The sequence below is a fragment of the Mus pahari genome, chromosome 17, assembly GCF_900095145.1.
Source record: "Mus pahari chromosome 17, PAHARI_EIJ_v1.1, whole genome shotgun sequence".
NCBI classification, from domain to species: domain Eukaryota; kingdom Metazoa; phylum Chordata; class Mammalia; order Rodentia; family Muridae; genus Mus; species Mus pahari.
Window position 1 is genome coordinate 23,822,313 of NC_034606.1, and position 20,913 is coordinate 23,843,225.

Here is a 20,913-nt window from a genome sequence, read left to right on the forward strand (position 1 = left end):
AGATGGATCAGCGGGTAAGAGCACTGACTGCTCTTCTGAAGGTCCTGAATTCAACTCCGAGCAACCACATGGTAGCTTACAACTACCCATAATGAGACCTGACTCCTTCTTCTGGTGTGTCTGAAGACAGCTACAGTGTACTTTTTCTTTCTTTCTTTCTTTCTTTCTTTCTTTCTTTCTTTCTTTCTTTCTTTTTCTTTTTCCAGATGTTTCTTTCTAATGAATTGACCATTACATTTTTAAATTTCTGAAATGGCCAACAGACCTAGAAAGACATTTATTTAGGCGCCTGCTTGAAACCAACAGCTTCAGCAAACTGCTGGCCTTGATTCAGGGTCAAAATGTACTTATTTATAATAATAAATAAAATCTTTGGGCCAGAGCAAGCAGGGACTGAACAAGTGGGGCCAACCAGAGCAAGCAGGGTTGACCAGAGCGAGCAGAGGTCCTAAATCCAATTCCCAACAACTAGATGAAGGCTCACAACTATCTGTACAGCTACAGTGTGTACTCATATACATAAAATAATAAATCATATATATATATATATGATTTATTGGAGAATATATATATATATATATATATATATATATAAAACCAATTGCAGGACAGTGGTGGTGCACACCTTTAACCCCAGCATTTGGGAAGCAGAGGCAGGAGGATCTCTGTGAGTTGTGAGTTCCAGGCTAGCATATTCTATAGAGTAAGTTCTAGGACAGTCAGGGCTACACAGAGAAACCCATCTCAAAAAAAAAATTAATTTTTGACAAAAGTACAAAGCTTGTTCAATGGGGGAAAATAGTTGTTTTAAAAAGTGGTTCTGAAACAACCAGATTTATCATCTACAAAAGAAAAAAATTTATAAGTAGCCAGGAAAACTATATATTCACATGTACAATAATTAAATTAGATTCTTATCTCTCACCCTGCAGGCATGCACATGCACACACAAAGACAGATACACACAAGTTCTGATGTATCAGGGACCTTAATGTGGGGCGGGGGAGATGGGTCCATTGGTAGAATGTTTCCAAAGCATTAGTACCTAAGTTGACCTCTAGCACCAGGACCTACATGGTGGAAGGAGAGAATGAATGCAAGCAAGTTGTCCTTTGGCCTCAGGTACTCGACAGCTTATGCATGTATGCACTCACAAATATGTGGGAAATTTTTGAGAAGTTAAACATGGGAGAGTGATTGAGGAAGCTGCCTCCACACACAAACACATACAACACAAAAAATGCACACATACACACACAGAGAAGATACAGTAAAACTCTGAGACTGTAGAAACAACTTCAAGATAGATGAATAGACACAAACTTTCTGAAAAGACCTCCAATAGCAGCTGAGTGTGGTGGCACATGCCTGTAATCCCAGCACTCGGGACATAAGAGCCAGGTGGATCTCGGTGAGTTCAAGGCCAGCCTGGTCTACAGATCGAGTTCTAAGACAATCAGGGTTGTAGAGAGAACCTGTCTCAAAACAAACTCCAGTAGCTAAGGACATAATCTCAAGAACTGACAGATGGACTGCATGAAGATAAAAAAGCTTCTGCATAACACAAGCCATTAGTAGAATTCGAAACAGACCACAGAATGGGAGAGTCTTTGCCAACCATACATCCGACAGAATCAGTATCTAGAATCTATAGATTCTAAAGATGAAACATACAACATCCTTACTAATCCAATAAATATAAACACTGAGATTCCATCTCATCTTTGCTGAGGCTATTACCACTAAAACAAGTGTTTAGTTGAGTGGCTAGGAGCACTGGTTATCACAAAGAACCTGGGTTTGATTCCCAGCACCCATATGACAGCAGACAACTGTCTATAATGCCAGTTCCAGGATATTAGCCTCCAGGGGCACCTGTGCATTTACACAGACGCAGGTAAAACACAACCATACTCATTTATTAACTTTGTTTTTCATAACCGGGCTTCTCTGAAGCTCGCATTATAAACCAGGCTGGCCTCCAACTCAGATCTGCCTGCCTCTGCTTCCTAAGTGCTGGGATTATATGCATGTGCCACCAAGCCCAGTTCACCCATACATTTAAAGGGGAAAAAAAGAGCAATTGAGGAAGATGCCTGCAGTGTACACATACACAGATAATTTTTCAAAAGGAAAACAACACATGCTTGTGAGCATGCTGGGGAATGTACCTTTCTGTCCTGCTGGTGGGAATATAATCAGTGCAGGCACTCTAGAAATCATTAGGGAAATCCTGAACTGTACAGTCTGCTGGAGGGTTAGTGGGCACAAGAGCTTACTGTACACAAGGATGGAAACCCAAGCATGTTCCCTAGAATCAACAAAACTGGCAGGAAAGAACCAATTCCTATGAGTTGTCCTTTGATCTCCACATATAACATGCCATGGCAAGTGCATGCCTGCACTCATACATGCATGGCAAATACACACACACACACAGAGGAACAGAGAGGGGTTGACTTTAATATAGTAAGTACCAGAAATCACTCCTAGATATAAACCTAGAAAAATCTAAGTCAACATACCACAGAACACCAATGCTTACTGCTGCTCTGTTCACAACAGCCAAGTCATTCAACCAACCTAGATGGCCATCAACAGATGAACCATTAAAATGTGGCAGAGATACACAGTTGAGTTTTATTGAGCTGTAGAAAAGAATGAAGTTCTGTCACTTTCAGGAAAATGAATGGAACATGTTAGGTAAAACAGGCTAGGCTTGAGCAAACATCACATCTTTCATAAGCAGAATCTAGTTTTAAATACAAATACATGTAGCATAAAGGTAGAGTGGGGATTACAAGTGGGAAGAAAAAGATCGACGTGGGAAGGAAAGGGAGAACAAGGTATGAAATGTAGGTTTAAATGCATATGTGACATGAAAAGAGAAAATGGGTCATCTGTGGGAAGAGGTCCAGCAATAGTGGGGAAGACATAAGAGTGGAGGATAGATAATGAGCAAGGCATAATGATATTAAACTATGGAAATATCATAATGGGGCTAGCAAGAGGGTTCAAGTGGAAAAGGTACTTGTGCCAAGCCTGATGACCAGACTTCAACCTTCGGGACCCACAGAATGGAGGGAGAGAACTGATTACCAAAAGGTGTCCTATATGCATGCACCAATGTGTGCACTAAACAAACAAACAATTAAGAAGAGATCATCAGGCTGGTGAGATGGCTCAGTGGTTAAGAGCACACTGACTGTTCTTCCAAAGGTCCTGAGTTCAATTCCTAGCAACCACATGATGGCTCACAACCATCTGTACAGCTACAGTGTACTCATATACATAAAATAAGTAAATCCTTAAAAGAAAAAAGATATCATCACATTAAAATCCATTGTTTCATAAGCACACTGTGGTGGCACACTCCTTTAATCCCTGCAGTAGAGAGGTAGAGGCAGACAGATTTCTGAGTTGTCTTCCGAGTGAGGACAGCTATGGACAGCTACATAGAAAAACCCTGTCTCAAAAGCGGGGGGTGGGGGGGAGGAGGGAGAGCGAAGAAAGGAAAGACAGAAAAAGGAGTCCTGTATAGAGGCTGGAGCACGTACTGCACTCATGAAAACCTGAGCTCAGGTCCCAGGATTCACAACTGCCTATAATTCCGGCTCCAGGAAGTTGGATGTCTCTGATTCCCTGGGCACCTGCATTCATGTGTACACGCCCACATAGAGACACACGCACATATAATAAAAACCTAATAAATCCTGAAAATACTGAACATGGGATGATACATGCCTTTAATTCAAAACTTGAGAAACAGGGGCAAAGAGGATGAAGAATTCAAGTCTTCCTTAGCTATGTGGTGCCTGCCTGGGTTACATAAGACACAGTTTCAAAAAAACAAACCAGAAAAGCAAAATACAAGCCTCTGTCCCTTCCATATTTTTATCAATTAATCCCTAAACTTGTTTTATGCATTTGTTTAAAGACACTTAGTTAACATGCTGTATTGATTAATTAACACTGAATTAATGGCCAGCAGCATGGTAGCTTTACTGGAATTAAGCTTAGCTAGCATGTATTTCTCCACATGGCACAGGCAGACTCATTGCATTTACTAGGCAGCAATCCAGCTTACATTTTCAATAAATAGTGAAATCGTCAGGGGGAAAAAAAGCACAAAAACATCAAACATAACAGTACACTACAAAAAGGCCATTTCTTTGCATTAGGAGAGGTGAGAGCCACTGAGTTGACCTCAGCTGGGAATGTGCTCAGACAGCACAGATGTTTTGCTCTTCTGTGCATATAGAGGAATAGCCATAAATGTGCATCAAGTATTGAATTGGGGTTTGCAAATAAATTCTAATGAGTAGGAGCATTTGCTTATACAGAATCCACAAATAATGAGGACTGACTATATTTACAAAGTGTATCTCAGATAAGGCTGTAACACCAGACTATACAAAGAACTCAACAACAAAGGAATAACAATTAAAAACCAGGCAAAGGACCTGAACAGACATTAACCAAAAAAGGTATACAAATGGTTATCACCACATGAAAAGATGTCATTATGAAAATGCCAATCAAAACCACAATGATATACTTGACATCCAAGATGGCTATTATTTTGTTCACTACTTTATGTTGACTATACAATGACTAAACTTAATGACTAAGAGTAAAGGTATGGGGAAAAAATGGGGAAAAACTAGAACCCTTTTCCGTTGTTGGTGATAATGTGAGATGCATGATTCTATGGGATGCATTTTGGCACTGTAAATGAGTTGGTGATTTCTCAGAAAGTTAAACTAATTACACCACTAGGTGTGGTGGCACACTCCCATAACCCCAGCTCTCAGAATGAGGAAATAGGATTGTGGGCTCAGAGCAAGTCTGAGTAATGCAGTAAATTGGATTACCAGTCTAGGATGAACTTAAAATTTTATCTTAAAAATATTAAACAGAGAATTCATCATATAAATAAGAGTACTACTCCAAGATGTATATCTAAAGAACTAAAAACAGGGACTCAAAAAGAGACTTACAGGTCAGAGTTCAAGTTCACCACAGCATTAATCACACTTACCTGAAGGTGGAAACATCCCAAGTACACATCAGCAGATGAGGGGATAGTCCAAAATTAGTACACAGTGCACTCTAATCCAGTCATCAGATGGGAATATTATGATATGTGTTACAACATGGATGACCTTGAAAACACTATGCCAGGTGAAATAAGCCACACACAGAAGGAAAGCCTGTGTGTTTCCACTTGCTTGAAATATCGAGAGTAGGCAAATTCATAGACTAGGAAGTAGACCAGAGGTTACAAGGAGCTAGGAATGTGGAGTTATTGCTTAATGGTTACAAATTTCTGTAGTGGAGTTATTGCTTAATGGTTACAAATTTCTGTATGGGGTGATGAAAAAGTTTTGGAAATTACAGTGATGGTTGTGTAACACTGTGAATATAATTTAGTGCCATTAAACTGTATACTTAAAATTATAACAGCAACTTCTATCCATATTTTACCACTTTTTTTATAAAGCTGGCTCAATAGAAAAATCACTCAAAAGAGCTCATTATTGCTAACTTTTATTTTGTATTCAAAGACATAGTCAACCAGAAAGAAAATCTCTTTTGCACTGTCGAATAAATGTATTTAAAAGCTAGCAAACATCAGAGCAGACTTTCATCCAGCCTACCAGTGAGATGGAAAAATCACGAAGTTATTTGCAGCTATACAAAGTTAGCATAGCACAAAGGAATCGTAATGTAAATATATTCAAATCCTTCATCTCCAATCCTTGACATCTCAAGGATTGGATCTTGAGAGCATTGAAATTACTGTCAAATAAAACTCAGACCACATTAGCAATGGTTTTAAAAAGGGAGCAATTTAATCATTATAATACAGAGTACTTTAAGAAGTTTTTAAATGTGTAAAAGAAAAACAGCTTAGTGCATTCAATTGTTGCAGTCTTTACATCACTTCTTTTTTTAAAAAAAGTTAACAGTAGTATGAAAAAGCCACCCACAAAGCCAGCTGTCTGAGTGAAGAAATCAGCAAATTGCAGCATTTGGGAATTGCTAATAAAGCTATAGTTAAAAAATAAAAAGTTTATCAAAATGAAAGCAGCATGCATAGTCAAGGCTTTATCATAACATTTCTCATTAGCTGACAAACATTTAACCAAGAGCTTAGTATTTAGTATTCATTAAGTTAGACAAAACATGAACTGGCCAAACCCACTATGTGTGATCATTCAAAAAAAAGATTTTTAAGTCCAAATCTAATAAAATTGAAAATTTGTTCTGTGAAGAAAGCACAGATTGAAAAGTGGTCCTCTGATCACAACAGAAAGGGTCCTTCCCAACACGAACATCAGCACCAGTCTCGTTACAAGTCAGTAGGAACTCTCTGTCTTCTGCGGCGGCGGCAGACTTACCATTAACAAGCCCTGATTCTTACACGAAAAGGTAATTTTTAACATGTTAGGTTCTGAATTCTTTTCCTCTGTTCACTGAAATTGTTACTACAAGGTAGAATTTCATGAAAAGATAATTCCTGCAAAATCTGACCTGAGCCTATCTGGTGCCCATGAGAACGCACACCACATGTATTTTACTGTGGACTCTGTTTCACATGTTTGGAACAGTATTAAGAATTTCTCTCTACTAAGTTCTTTTTCCCTTTGGGGTAGTATCTTCAGTTTAGTAAAAAGCAAATCGGATTCTGACAGAGAAGTCACACAGTGCTACAAATGGAAACAGTGGTTTGTATGAGTCTTCAGTGGAGGGTCTAGTCATGAAGGCCAGCAAGCCATAGGTCTTCCTGTCCTAACATAACAGGCACAGGCACACTACAAACTGTGGAATTTTGGTGTAGGACCTGATAAATAAGACACAGAAGTAAAGTAGGGTTTGGTTCTCCTCTTTCATTTCTAACAACTTTTACTCTGTAAAATGTTTGGTCACTCAAAGCTGTAAGCTTAATCACATGTCAAAGAATACAGGTAATATAGCCCATCTTACACAGCAGTAAGCTGGACTAGATGTGAGGACAAGCTCTAGTGGTCATTAACCCCTTAGAAAGTCAAAGATTCACAAGGTTTCCATCCTGTCAGGATAAAAATGTACTGTATTAAAATTTCACTTTTTACAGGTTTGTTTTAATTAGCGCTCTATATACATTGCAGAACTTCCCCCGACTGCAGCAGTTTGACTTTGGCACAACGTGAAGTTCCATTTCTTTTGGACATTGGATTCTGTTTTGAGAGTATGTATGCCCCAAAGCATTTTCAGTGTCATCAGGATTGGTTGGGCCCATTCACAGTAATTCAGACATCTTTAGTTGAAGAACTTATTCTCCTTCAGAATTTTAAGTAGCTATAAAAGAAAAACAAACAAACAAAACCCTGAAACTTTAAAGACAACCATATTTTAATTTTTGCTTTTAGAATAAAGATAATAACCAGCTAGCCACAAATGTGTTCTGTGTTCTCTTTAACACTGAGATCACTCACGACACATACCTCACAGTGCAGTTTGTGTAAACCAGGTGTATGTTCCTCATGTGCTTTTAGACATACGCCTTTCTGTAATCATGTATAAAATTATTAGTAGGAAGATATTTCATTGTCAGTATTTGTAACATGAAGTCTAACAATCTATAGTATTTCTGCTTGTACATAAAGGCTAACTTGTACAAAAGTTATATTTACTTTGTGTTCTGCAGTATCTTTTTATCATACTCTGTTGTATATTCATCAAAGTTCACGTTAAACAATGAATTCAGGGTTGTAAAAGAGGAACTACTTTTATATCTGTCTTCTGTGGCTTTCTTTGTCTAGTTGCAATATTTTGGGAAGGTTTGGTTTTTGTAAGCTCAATCATTTAAATAAAACTTTTAAGAGGAAACCTATACTGAATAATTTTGTGAGAATTATTTTGTTAAATGAATTATAACATGCTAATTGATGTGTTTTACAATTTTACATTTCCAAGTGTTTCTTAAATTGTATATATGAACTATGCATAGATTCATGGAAGGGTGCATGTGTGCCAGCTATTGGTAGGTGTGTGGGGGGATGTGTTCTTCAGCTGATTTTTGCCTTAGTTTCAGAGACAAGCCAGGAAATCTCTGATACAGCTACACTAGCTGGCCAGTGAGTTCCAGGTGTACATCTCTCTCCACCATCTCTCCTCAGCTCTGGGGTTACTAGTACTGTGCCTACAGAACAGGTGCTGGGGTCTGAACACAGGCAAATGCTTTATCTACTGAACTACTTTCCCAGCCCTGGCTTCTTTATGTTTTAAAAGCAAAGGACACATATACTACATACAGCATAAACTCTTAAAACCAGACTTAAGTGAATTTTATGACCATAATCAGTATCTGTAACTGTGTTATTATATAAGTGAAAGTCAGATCCAAGTAAACAGTATGGAAAATTTCACCTATTTTTAGATGATTACCACTCCCAGAAAATGACTGCAAAGGCTGCAACAACAATTCACTGCAGCAACAAATTTGTTGATGTAATCTTGGCAGAAGACATGTTCTTGTGTTTAGCAATTAAAAAAAAAGCCAGCTACAAATATTTTATGCATCTGGGTCAGAACAAAGCCTGTGGTGAAGTCTCTGACATGAGGAAGTGGAGGGCTAGATTTCAGGATAATGCTACAAAACCCTTGAGCTTCTTGTGACTCAAAATGATGACATGCTAATCTCTGGCCTGCAATGAGACTTAGACTGTTGATGTAAATAAGCGAAGCTTCAGTCCATCTGATTTCTGTCTTAGGGATGTTGGTGATAAGAAACTGGAAAGGAACTGTTAATAAGCGAGACAAGTGTGTAGCCTTTATTACGGTCTCTATAAATAAGTGCTAAAATAAACAAGCCAGGAAGATGCCTCCCGAGCATTAAGAAAATACTGTGTAAAATAAAAGAGCACGCATGTAGGTTAGAGAGGAAAGAAGTCAAGGAAATAAGTACCTATGCTCACATATAAAATAATAATAAGAGTCTATGTCCCTCCCTCACTCAGTGATTGAAAACACAACAGCAGCCTGGCGTGGTGGCGCACGCCTTTAATCCCAGCACTTGGGGGGGCAGAGGCAGATGGATTTCTGAGTTTGAGGCCAGCCTGGTCTACAGAGTGAGTTCCAGGACAGCCAGGGCTACACAGAGAAACCCTGTCTCGAAAAACCAAAAAAAAAAAAAAAAAAAAGAAGAAGAAGAAGAAGAAGAAGAAGAAAACACAACAGCAATTGCTGACTAGATGCTATTTGAGCTACAGAGAGACAAACACAGGCATTTCATGACAACTAAACTGTTTTCAAAACAATGTGTTTTTATTCTGGAATATTCCCAAAACAAAGAACAGAAAAGAATAAAACCATGTTCCTGAATTCCAAAAGAATTAAGAATTGAAGTTCTGGGCTGAAAATGTAGCTTAGTGCTAGAGTGCTTGCCTGGCATAAACAATCCCCTAGCTCACTCACCAGTATTCGAACTCACATACAAAGAACTGAAGGCTAACTTTAGGTAACTATCTGCAACTACAGTAAATTTTTAATTTAAGCTACAATCTATTAAGGAACATGCCAAAACTTTTAGTTAAACTGTATTCGTTTGCACTATGAAGACTTTATATTGTTTTAAGAGAGGATCTTGCTGTGTAGCCCAGGCTAGCCTCAAACTTGAACTCCTCCTGCCTCAGTTTCTTAATGTTAGCATTATGGGAATATGAAACCATATCCAGCAGGAAATTTTTTTAACTAAACATAGTACTTACACTAAAGGAAGTTTATCTTATCCCAAAGAGCAAAAGATATTTTAGGTGTCTGAGTTAATTTATATCAAATATGAAATCTGTTATCTGTCTTTTGATTTATAACAAAAAATTATATTGTAGTTACTCAAAAACAGATGCCACCTAAGCACTGGAGAGTTGATACAGGACCTAGAATAGGTCTTTGTCTTTTAACAGAAAATGATATTGAATGCGCAATGCATCTTAAACTCTAGTAAAAGTCTGATGACATTTTGGAAGACAACAAGGAGAAAAAAGCATCTACTGTTATTTCAGTTTCCTCGAACTCATCAGTCCTTGTACTGTGGTCTCTCCCTTCAGTATGCTTGCCCTTATTTTTAGCTTTTTTTTTAATTGTTTCCTTACATAGACAAAAATGAAGCATTACTAGAGAGGAGGTTACAAGAAATACCTTTTAGTTACCTTTACAGTTTGTTTTCTGTTTCCCTTCTTCCTTTTCTTTGAAACAAACTAAAATATTTTATATGGAAAATAAATAATTAGAGGGATATTAGAACAGTAACCCCTATACAATAATCAAGCTATACATAATAATAATACATATCATGACTAGTGGCACCTGGTCCTCTTTTTTTTTTTTTTTTTTTTTTAAAGATTTATTTATTTACTATATGTAAGTACACTGTAGCTGTCTTCAGACACTCCAGAAGAGGGCATCAGATCTTGTTANGGATGGTTNTGAGCCACCATGTGGTTGCTGGGATTTGAACTCTGGACCTTTGGAAGGGCAGTCGGGTGCTCTTACCCACTGAGCCATCTCACCAGCCCCACCTGGTCCTCTTATTAGGAAAAAAATAGTTTTTAAAAAAATTAGTGGAAGTAAAGATAAGAACTAGGGAGATGGCTCAAGTCACTAAATTGCTTTCATAAAAACATGCAGACCTGCCAGGCATGGTGGCACATGCCTTTAATCCCAGCACTCGGGGAGCAGAGGCAGGTGGATTTCTGAGTTTGAGGCCAGCTTGGTCTACAAAGTGAGTTCCAGGACAGCCAGGGCTATACAGAGAAACCCTGTCTCAAAAAAACCATTTAAAAAAAAAAGGCAGACCTGAGTTCAGATCCAAGACCCTTCATAAGAGCCAGACACAGCAGTGCACACCTATATTCCTACTGAAGAGGTAGCAATAGGTGGATCCTTGGAGCTTTTGGAGTTCTCTGAACACCTAGTATTGCTAAATCAGTGAGCTTCAATTGAGAGAGATGCTGTCCCAAAAAATATGGCAGAGAGCAATAGAGGAAGACATTATTAACCTCTGGTCTACACATGCACACACACACACACACAAACGTGAAGATGAGTGAACCAATAAGATAGCTTTTAAAACACATATATGATGATGAACATGAAGGCTAAACACTTACATTTCAGTCATCCGATTTAGAAAGCTTCCGCTTCACATGTCGTGGGGGTTCCCAAGTGTCACTATCATCTGTTTCTTCTTCATCTTCTTCCTGATCATCAATAACTTCATCTTCCTCCTCATTTTCCTCAAATAATTCTATACCTAACTCAGATCTTCTCTGTCTTTCTGCAAACCACTCTCTGACCTGCTCATAACCCATGTGTGATCTGTTGACAAGTTCATCAAGGTCTTGCTCATTAAGAAATTTGTGCTTCAGGTAATAATCCTTAAGTATTGCTGTTCCAGTTTTAAACTTTATAAGCAATGGTACCCTGTCCCAGGTGTTCATTCTTTTTCCTCCTCTGGGCCGCCCACGTGGTCTGCCCCTGCCCCTTCCTTTGGGTCTGCCTCTCCCTCTTTTCCTAAGGGAAGACAGACCATTCAAACTACTTGAATTGGAGCTTTGATAGTAGTAGTACCATTTCAAGTTTCCATTCTTCCAAGCATAACGGGTATCCCCAAACCAACTAACTATGTCTGTTCTGGCAAGGCCACTCTCTTCAGCCAGCTTGTCATATTCCTCTGCTGACGGCCACTGTGTTCGGACAAATGCACTTTTAAGCATGTGCAGCTGCTCTGGTGTTTTCTTACATATCTTGCCTGTCCCTCCTGACTTAGGTGCAACTGTTTCATCTCCAGGAGAATTTTCTCCAGGCTCTTCTTTGGAACTACCTACATTACTTTCATCTACTTCTATTTTCTCATCCTTTAAAGCTTTTGTTTTATTTTTCTCTGTAAACCAAGCATCAATTTCTCTTCTAGTAAGTTTGGTTTGCGCTCTTAACCTATTTACTTCTTCATCAGTAAGTACAGAATTGTTGAGAAAACTTGCCTGAAGGGCACGGAGTTGCTCTGCAGTTTTCTCTTTAAACTTCTGGGGAGCAAAGTCAGGAAAGGGATTCCAGGACTGTTTCTGCTGTGAAGCAGCTGCCGCTGGGGGTTCTGGGGTTTCATCACTGGAGTCTATGATGATAGTTGCAGAGGAGTCATTATTGAGATGTAAGCACTGGTTACTCTTTGAATTTCTCTGGTTGTACCTTGTATCACTAAACCATTTTTTAATCTCGCCTTTGGTAAGGCCTGTTATTTTCATAAGCCTGATGATCTCTGAGTCGTGGGGAAACTGATTTTTAAGGTAGCTAACTTTCAGTTCTGCCAGCTGCTCTTTAGTCTTTTTGGCCCGAATACCAAATGAATCTGGGTTCACTAGTGCAGCTTCAGGTCTGACACTTGGCGAGGATGGAACTGTTGCCGTGGCTGGTTTTGTCTCTGTAGCAGGCTGAGCAGCAGGCACTTGGCTCTTTTGTACATTTGTTTGATTTGGAACCCCTGCCACTGTCAGGGCAATGGGTGCTGTTACTGGCAAGGTGTTTGTTCCAGCTACTTGAGTAAGGACCAGACCTGGCTGACCAACAATTTGGCATGTCTGTAAAATAGATGGTAACCCATTACTCCCTGTGGAAATGTGTGTAGGAATAACAGTTATGGTCTGAGGTACAGTATGTACTGTTCCATTGAATTGTTTTCTTCTCGCCTCCTCTACTTCTTCAGGAGTCCAACTAACACCATGCTTTAAACGTTGGGCTGAAAACCAGATCTTGATTTGTTCTTCTGTATATTTTGCTTGAGCAGAAAGAACTGTAATTTCTGACATTGTAGGATAAGGGAATTTGTTGTAGGTGTTAAGTAGAAGAGGATTGTTATCCAATGCAGCATTGTAGGTAGGAATGCTATTAACGGGGATTAAGACTTTAGGGAGCAAGTTTGAGTTCTGTTGAGCAGACACCGCAGTTATCACCTGTGCTAACCCGGGAAGAACAGCTGTGGGGGTCACCACTGTGCTGGCAGGACTGGGGTGGACTCTGTTGATGGTGGAAGTAGTTGTATTAGATTCTAAAGCTGAAGAACTCGCACTTTCTGCATTTTCTTCCCGGCTTGCTTTTACTCCATTCTCTTTCTCTTCAGAAGTACCCTCAGCTGAGTTATGGTGGACTGTAATCCGTTTGTTCTCTACCTTATTTTTCATCATTTTCATGATGGGGGTTTTACTAATGGAGATTCCTGAAGCAGAAACATCTATGGATTCTCCTTGTTCTGTATTCTCCTCTTTAACGAAACTGCCATCAAAAGTTAGATCATTTATTGTCTGTTCAAAGATTGTCTGGTTATTCCGCTTCACCATAGTCAGCTTGAAGTTTTCTTCTCCTGGGTGGTATTTCAGATTATGCTCAGAAAGTGCATCATACCTTTTGGTAAGAAAATTGCATTCAACACAAACATAGGACGAATTCAGCACAACATTGGGATGTTCTGAATCTACATGGAAAGTAAACATATTTAGATCTGGAGTTTGAAAAGTACAATATTTACATTCATAGCCCCCTTCCACTTTCTTATTTTGCTGATTGTCAGAATCCACAGATTCGTGAACTTCTTCATCGCTGGAGACACTCTCTGTTTTAGCATTCTCTACGGGTGTAAGGATAGGAGGGCCTTCGTCCAAATCCGATATCAGCTCAAGATCTGGATCCTGCTCACTGGCAAGGACCATGCAAGGTGTTGTTGATTTTCGTCTGCTTGCCATTTTGATTTTAGGGGCAGGGATGTAGGGGAATCTCAGTGGTGATTTAAAAGCACTGAGGCTTAAAACTGTTTGGAATCCTTCATTTGAAAACAGTGGCTTCTAGCTCTTCAAGTCCACTTTTGTGCTCAATAAGTCTCATTAGTAGCGTTTCCATGGTGCACTCAAGTAAAAAACTTAGTTGGCAGATAAAACACTGCTGAACTGCTGAAATGTATGAAGCACAACTCCAATAACCTACATTGGAATAAATTTAAAATGCATGACTATGATTTTTAATCCAATTATGTTATTCTGTTTTACTTATGTTAAGCTGTAGCATAGGTCAGTCATACAGATACATATTCTGAATCAGGAACTCTAAGATGCTGAATAGATTTCTATCTCTAAGCCAACACATTGAAGACCGGGTGATACTTAGGGTCAGCCCCATGTGTGTTATTTAGATCTTTTAGTTAGCTAGATAAGAGAAAGGAGCCTGCTATGGCAAGCACACTCTTTCCAGTCTAAAGTAACAACAATCTCTTAACAGTGACCAGTGACACGTATACAAAGTTCAACCCATCAACTAGGTCTTCTTCCTTCTCTGCTGTCTGGGCTCAAATGCTGAAAGAATAGAGTTGAAGTTCCATAAGGCATATGCAGTTCCCTTCACTCTCTGGCCCCAACCTCACTTTTCTACTTCATCTCTTGGTATCTTCCTCCTCCTCCTTCCTATATCCTGTCATTCCAGGGATACTTGATATACTTATAAAGTTTATCTCAGGCTGCTCTTGATTCCAGATCAGTTGATATAATATCTTTCTGCATTATAAGTCACCTCTCCTATTTATTTTCTAAACTAGTGCTAACCTTATTGTAGCAGACCACTGCTAACAACATTTCTATTCCTGATCCCTACCTACCTACACCTGCATACCTGTGGTCTCTTTATTAAAGGTACTGTTGTCCTGTTTGCCCCCCAAACCCCTTCCAGTAACAACTTTATTATGATAAAGCAGTCTCCAAAACTCTTGACAAAGCTAAAGACCTCAGTATCTTCAGTCTAACACTTTCCCAGCTGAGCTTCTCTGGCTGACCTCTCGTTCATGTTTGATTGACAGTGCAAACAACAAGTCAATACTGAAGCAGGTAGTCTCTAACTGTCAATTAACCTGAATGGACAGGAATAGGGAAGCAGTTCCACTGAATCGAACTGGGTCAGAACAGATCACTACAGTCAACAATAGCTGCACTCACAATATTGATACTGAGACATCCACATATATACTCTTGAAAGTCACTGAATTTTACACTTGAAATGGGTGGATCTTATGGTATGTGAATTATAGCTCAATAAACTTTAAAACTTTTAAAAATACATTCTAATAAATTTGCAGTCAAAATGTTTAAAGTATAATTTTGAGGCTAAGTGAAGGTTTGTGTGTTTGTAAAGTCTAAACCAAATTCAAATAAATACAATTAGTGATTACCCTTACTTGTAACCACAATTTCAAGTGATTTTTCTTATACTAGCATCATACCTGTCATAGCTGAAGGAAAAGGAGTCCACATCAAGGACCTTCTACGAAGCTGCACTGCAGTGATGCCCTGATTTAAAGGTGTGAAGACTATACATCTGATCATTCAGATGCAACTACACATTCATCTGACAGATTCAAGCAGCACACAGAAATTTGTACTAAACATCCCTAACGAACAGCATCAGCTTAGTTATACATAGTATTAATAGTCCAAATCTCTCCTCTTAAAAATGAGATCACAGACTGGAGACATCTCTGCAGTTAAGACATCTCTCAGTGGTTAAGAGCACTGCCTGCTCTTCCAGAAGACCCAATTTCACTTCTCAGTATCCACAGAGTGGCTAACAACCATCTGTAACTTAGTTCCAGAGGACCTAAGGCTCTCTTCTGGCCTCTGTGGGCACGGTATACATGTAGTATGCAGGCAAAACACCAATACATGTAAAATATAAATAAATAAATCTGAAGAAAATAAAATCATACTTGCAAGCTATTGCACAGATCTGTAGGTCATTATGTTAAATAATGTGAAATAAGCTGAGTTACAAACACTGTATATATATATATATATATGAATTTAAAGAAGTGTGTGTGTGTGTGTGTGTGTGTGTGTGCGTGTGCGTACACGTACACCTACCTGCACCATATACATATATAGGGATAGGGATGCTAGTGTGTCATGAAAGTGTAAAGGGAACCATGAGTAGGAAGAAAGGATCTTAGGGAAAGGAGGAGAAAGGGTAGTAGAATCTGTGTATGGGAAAGCATAAGGGAAGGGTATTTGGAGATAGGAGTCCAACAAAAGGGGGAGGGGGAAGCACAGTGAGAGGGAGGTATGAATAAGAATAAAGTATAATGACATGTACTGTGAAAGTACCATTTTAAAATGTGGGGTTTTTTTTAAGGTTTATTTGTTTATTATATGTGAATACACTGTAGCTGTCTTCAGGCACCCCAGAAGAGGGCATCAGATCTCATTACGGATGGATGTGAACCACCATGTGGTTGCTGGGATTTGAACTCAGGACCTTNGGAAGAGCAGTCAGTGCTCTTAATTGCTGAGCTATTTCTCCAGCCCCAAAATGTGTTTTTATTTGTAAGCGATTATAAAGAAATCTCTGAAATTCAAAACTATTTAGCTCTTGTAAACTAGTATCATCTTCTAATCAAATAGGAATCATTGGTATTTTCAAATTGTCAATCACGCTGCTATTTGCTAGCTAATTATCATTAAAAACATGGATTCTCAGAGTTCAGGGGTAGCAATGAGAGTTTGGATTCAATATCCAGCACATAAAAAAAGAGAAGCAACAGTAGAGAATCCCCCAACCAAGTGGAAGGTCCAAGCATGACCAGTGAGGGTGTTGCTGATGGGCTATAAGCTATCTTAGAACTTCAGTCTCTTGCATGTAAAAAGGCTTAACCGGGATATACTAACCCTAGAGACCAGAGACAGAGAGGCTCGTTCTCTGAAACTACCTGAGACTAGTAGTTTTCAAAACTGATGTTTAAGAAAGGGAGCCCTGGGTTGAGAGATGGCTCAGCGGTGAAGAGCACTGACTGCTCTTCCAGAGGTCCTGGTTCAATTCCCAGCAACCACATGGTGGCTCACAACCATCTGTAATGGGCATTTGATGCCCTCTTCTGGTGTGTCTGAAGACAGTTACAGTGTACTCATATACATTAAATAAATAAATAAATCTTGTTTTTTTTTTTTTTTTAAAGGAGGGACCCTTTCTTCAAACAAAATTACTCTGGAAAGCCAAAATGTCAGTCAAATTATGTTTATGAGTGTATGCTACTAAAGATGATCATGTTAAGAGAAAAAAATCAACCTCAGAAAGACAATATTCCATGTTTTAGCTCTTTGTGGCTCCTCAATTTTATACAGAAACATAAAAGCATATGTTTATATAGAACATGGAATAGAAGCAAAGCTAACTGGGAGAATGAAGGTGACAGGGATAGATTGCCTATGCTTAGTCACTAGGCCAGCAGCAAGGGAAACTGGCAGTCAAACATTATTTGGAATCATTCTGACCACTAACAAGAGAATTAGCAAGAACTATATAAAGCACAGCACGGCCTTTGAGAGAAGCAGCAGAGAAGACTCCCCTAGATAAGTAGGAATAACCAAGAGCTGTCTTCTTCACAGCTCATATGCACAAAGAGATTTAACTGTCTTCCACTCTCTCAAAAATTCTTTTGGGAGAATAAGAGAATTTGCATATTATAACTGTTTTGAAAGTAACTTAATCAGCTGACAAGGCACAAATTGAATTAAAAATCAGAAATAAAAATCACTACTATGGAGCTGGGTGCGTGCTTGTAAACCCAGCCCTTGATAGGAGAATCAGGAGTTCAATACCATCCTCTGCTACACCGTTTGTGACCAGCCTGGGTTACACATGACCCTATCTCAATTTTAAAAAGAAAAAAAAAAGAGATAGATAGATAGATAGATAGATAGATAGATAGATAGATAGATAGATAAATATAGAGATATCAAAATATAGAGATACAGATATATATACTGTGTGGCGAGATGGCTCAGTGATAAAGCATATGCCACAGGAGTATGAAGACCAGCGTTCGATCCCCAGAAATTTCCAAAAGCTAGGTAGGCATGTTGGTCCACCTCAAATCCCAGACTTTTCATGCTACATATACACAAAATGTATGGTCCCAGTTAATCTCCCTTGTCACTAAAGGCAATAACATGAACCCAGGAGAGCTGCTGTAGAGAAGTCACTGTAGGTAACAAACATCTCCTCCTCTGTTTACAGTTAACTAAAAGTGACTCCAGAACCAATCTCAGGACCTTGTGCATTTACTATAGAAAGTAATTAGAGATCAGCTGCACGAGGCCCTGAAACACTGGGCCCTAAAACACAGTAAAACATGTGTAAATACATCAAGCACCGTACATATAATTACTTTTGGAAATTTTTCAGTTCATGGGTCTATAAAAAATATGTTTCTTTGTTTTACTTTATTAAATTTTTACTGTGCTGGGCAGTGGTGGCACACGCCTGTAATCCCAGCACTTGGGAGGCAGAGGCAGGTGGATTTCTGAGTTCGAGGCCAGCCCGGTCTACAGAGTAAGTTCCCGGACAGCCAGGACTGCACAGAGAAACCCTGTCTCGAAAAACCAAAAAAAAAAAAAAAATTTATTGTATGAATGTTTTTGCCTGCATATATGTCTGTTTGACATGTGTGCCTGGTCCCCATGGAAGTCAGAAGAGGGCATCAGATTCCCTGGAACAGGAGTTACAGGCAGCTGTGAGCCACTATATGGCACTGGAAATTGAACCCAAGTTCTCTCCAAGAGCAGCCAGTGCTCTTAACCTTTGAGCTATCTCTCCAGCCCCAGAGAAATATGTTTTTAAAAGCTGATTAAGTCAGTTGTAATAGTGCCATTAAAAATGATAACAAGGAACATGGAAAGAATTTTATCCAATGGTATTTTTTAAAACCTGAATAAAATTTACATTATATTAATACTAATATGTCAGAGAATATATATTATACTCTTAGACAAAGACTAGATGAATATTTTTAAAATAGACTTTTTTTTTTTTTGGTTTTTGGTTTTTCGAGACAGGGTTTCTCTGTGTAGCCCTGGCTGTCCTGGAACTCACTCTGTAGACCAGGCTGGCCTCAAACTCAGAAATCCGCCTGCCTCTGCCTCCCAAGTGCTGGGATTAAAGGCATGCGCCACCACACCCGGCTTAGACTTTTTCTATTACAGGTGGAATATTTATGATATTTATATATTTTCTTCACTGTTGTTTGATACTGTTTTCTGTAAAATATAACAATAATTTTAAAGACTTAAAATTGCAGACAAGTTTATTTTTCTTTTAGTGTTAGTTCTAATCTAGGATCAACTAAATGAGCTGAGTTTTCTGTTTGTTAACTCAGGGTCTTGTTATAAAAGCCCAGACTGGCCTCCAAAGTCAAATCCTCCTGCCTTAACCCCCTGACCTTCCTTCACTCTGATAGGATTGTAGGGCATGCCTAGCTGGAAACAAGTTTTCTCTTTAAGGCAAAAAACAAAGTTACATAAAGTTTTTCAGGATGGCAGGAACCCACCCCTCAGCAGGTGTGTGCAGGTGTGTCTTAGGACACTGTTCTCGGCAGGTGTGTGCAGGCGTGTCTTAAGACATTGTTCTGGATTTGGTTTTAAGAGACCTTAAGTCATCCATAGTCTCTAGGTAGCTCTGGCCAAGCCAGTTTCTATAGGTCTATCTACATCCTGGCATGACATGTGTGTGCCTGGTGCCTGTGGAAATCAGAAGAGGGCATCAGATCCCCTGGAACAGGAGTTACAGGCAGCTTCTTCTGAGGATAAGATGCTTTTCAACCAACTCATGATTTGAAACTCATTGAAATAATTACAAAAATATTTATCTACAGAAGTACTTAATGAAAGCAAAATTTGTTTCATCACAGCAAAAAAATGTTAGGAGTCCTTATACAAATTCTTCTTTTATGGTCAGAAAGAATGTGTTTGGCTTTCCATGACATCTCTAGGTTCCAAGAAAGAACATATAAAAGGACCAGCAATGTTTAAAACTTACTTTGAAAAAAGTCTTTTAGGAGCTAGGGAGGTAGCCCAGTTGGTAGAATGCTTGCCCTGCATGCATCAAAATCCTGAGCTGTTTTCCCAGACAGATATAGTGGGGCACACCTGCAATCCCAGCACTCTGGAAGTAGAAAGTGAGGACTGTAAATTCAAGGTCATCCCTGTTCATTGAAGGAACGAAAGATACATGAAACCCTGTCTCAAAAAATGTTGGAGAAGGTGTCTGGAGAGATAGCTCAGCAGTTAAAAGAGAACTGGTACTCTTCCAAATTCTAAAGGACCTGGGTTCAATTCTACCACCCACATGGTGGCTCACAAGCATCTTAACTCCAGTTCCAGGGCATGTGAAAGCTTCTGTGGGCACCAGAAGTAAAGTATACATACACACATGCATGCATACATACATACATACACACACACACACACACACACACACACACACACACAGGCAAAAACAATCATACATATAAAATTTAAAATCCTTAGTTGTGTGTGTTTGTGTGTGCACGCATTTCACTTCTTTTGAGTGTTCACTTATGGAAGAACTATTAAAAACACTGTTCTCTGCTTTACAGATTACTTGTAATAAACCCACATGGATAAAAGTCACTTAGTCATAAGAATATGAAGATCTTCTCCAACCTAAAGCACTCCATAAAATATAGCAGTCAACATTCAATAAACATTTACTATCATCTAAATTTCACTAGTAATAAATGAGCTTTATGTATGAATAGGATATATCTAATTTATAAACTAAGCATGAAACTAAGGAAGAAAAAAACATTCCAAGGACTATTTTTGCAGTAAATTCAAGTAAAAATAACATAGTTCTTGCAAACAGATCAAAGACAATTTGTACTTAGAATCATGACTTCTGCTCTGTAAAAAAACTATCATAATGTAATACCTTTTTAAAATATTAAAAAGTACTTTTTTCAGCCGGGCAGTGGTGGTGCATACCTTTAATCCCAGCACTTGGGAGGCAGAGGCAGGCAGATTTCTGAGTTCGAGGCCAGCCTGG

The 20,913-nt window shown here is 38.9% G+C and overlaps 1 protein-coding gene and 1 non-coding gene across 4 annotated transcripts in view; both read right to left on the bottom strand.

The window, feature by feature from the left end:
* Positions 1-204: 204 nt before the first annotated feature.
* Positions 205-340, bottom strand: LOC115062499. The gene has a single exon (XR_003842449.1). It is a non-coding gene; the product is annotated as a small nucleolar RNA SNORA2/SNORA34 family (small nucleolar RNA).
* A 5,197-nt stretch (positions 341-5,537) lies between these two features.
* Zhx1 (zinc fingers and homeoboxes 1) overlaps positions 5,538-20,913 on the bottom strand; it is a 27,132-nt gene continuing 11,756 nt past the window's right edge. For 2 of the 3 annotated variants that reach the window (XM_021216614.1, XM_029547948.1), the window contains exons 3-4: positions 11,157-14,015; positions 5,538-7,344 (exon numbers count right to left, since the gene is read on the bottom strand). In XM_021216614.1, coding sequence (XP_021072273.1) covers positions 11,160-13,781 — 2,622 coding nt within the window. In that variant the 5' untranslated portion in view covers positions 13,782-14,015 and the 3' untranslated portion in view covers positions 5,538-7,344; positions 11,157-11,159. Of the gene's footprint in view, positions 7,345-11,156; positions 14,016-19,884; positions 20,011-20,913 lie in introns of all 3 variants that reach the window. The other variant, XM_021216615.1, reaches the window with a different exon arrangement.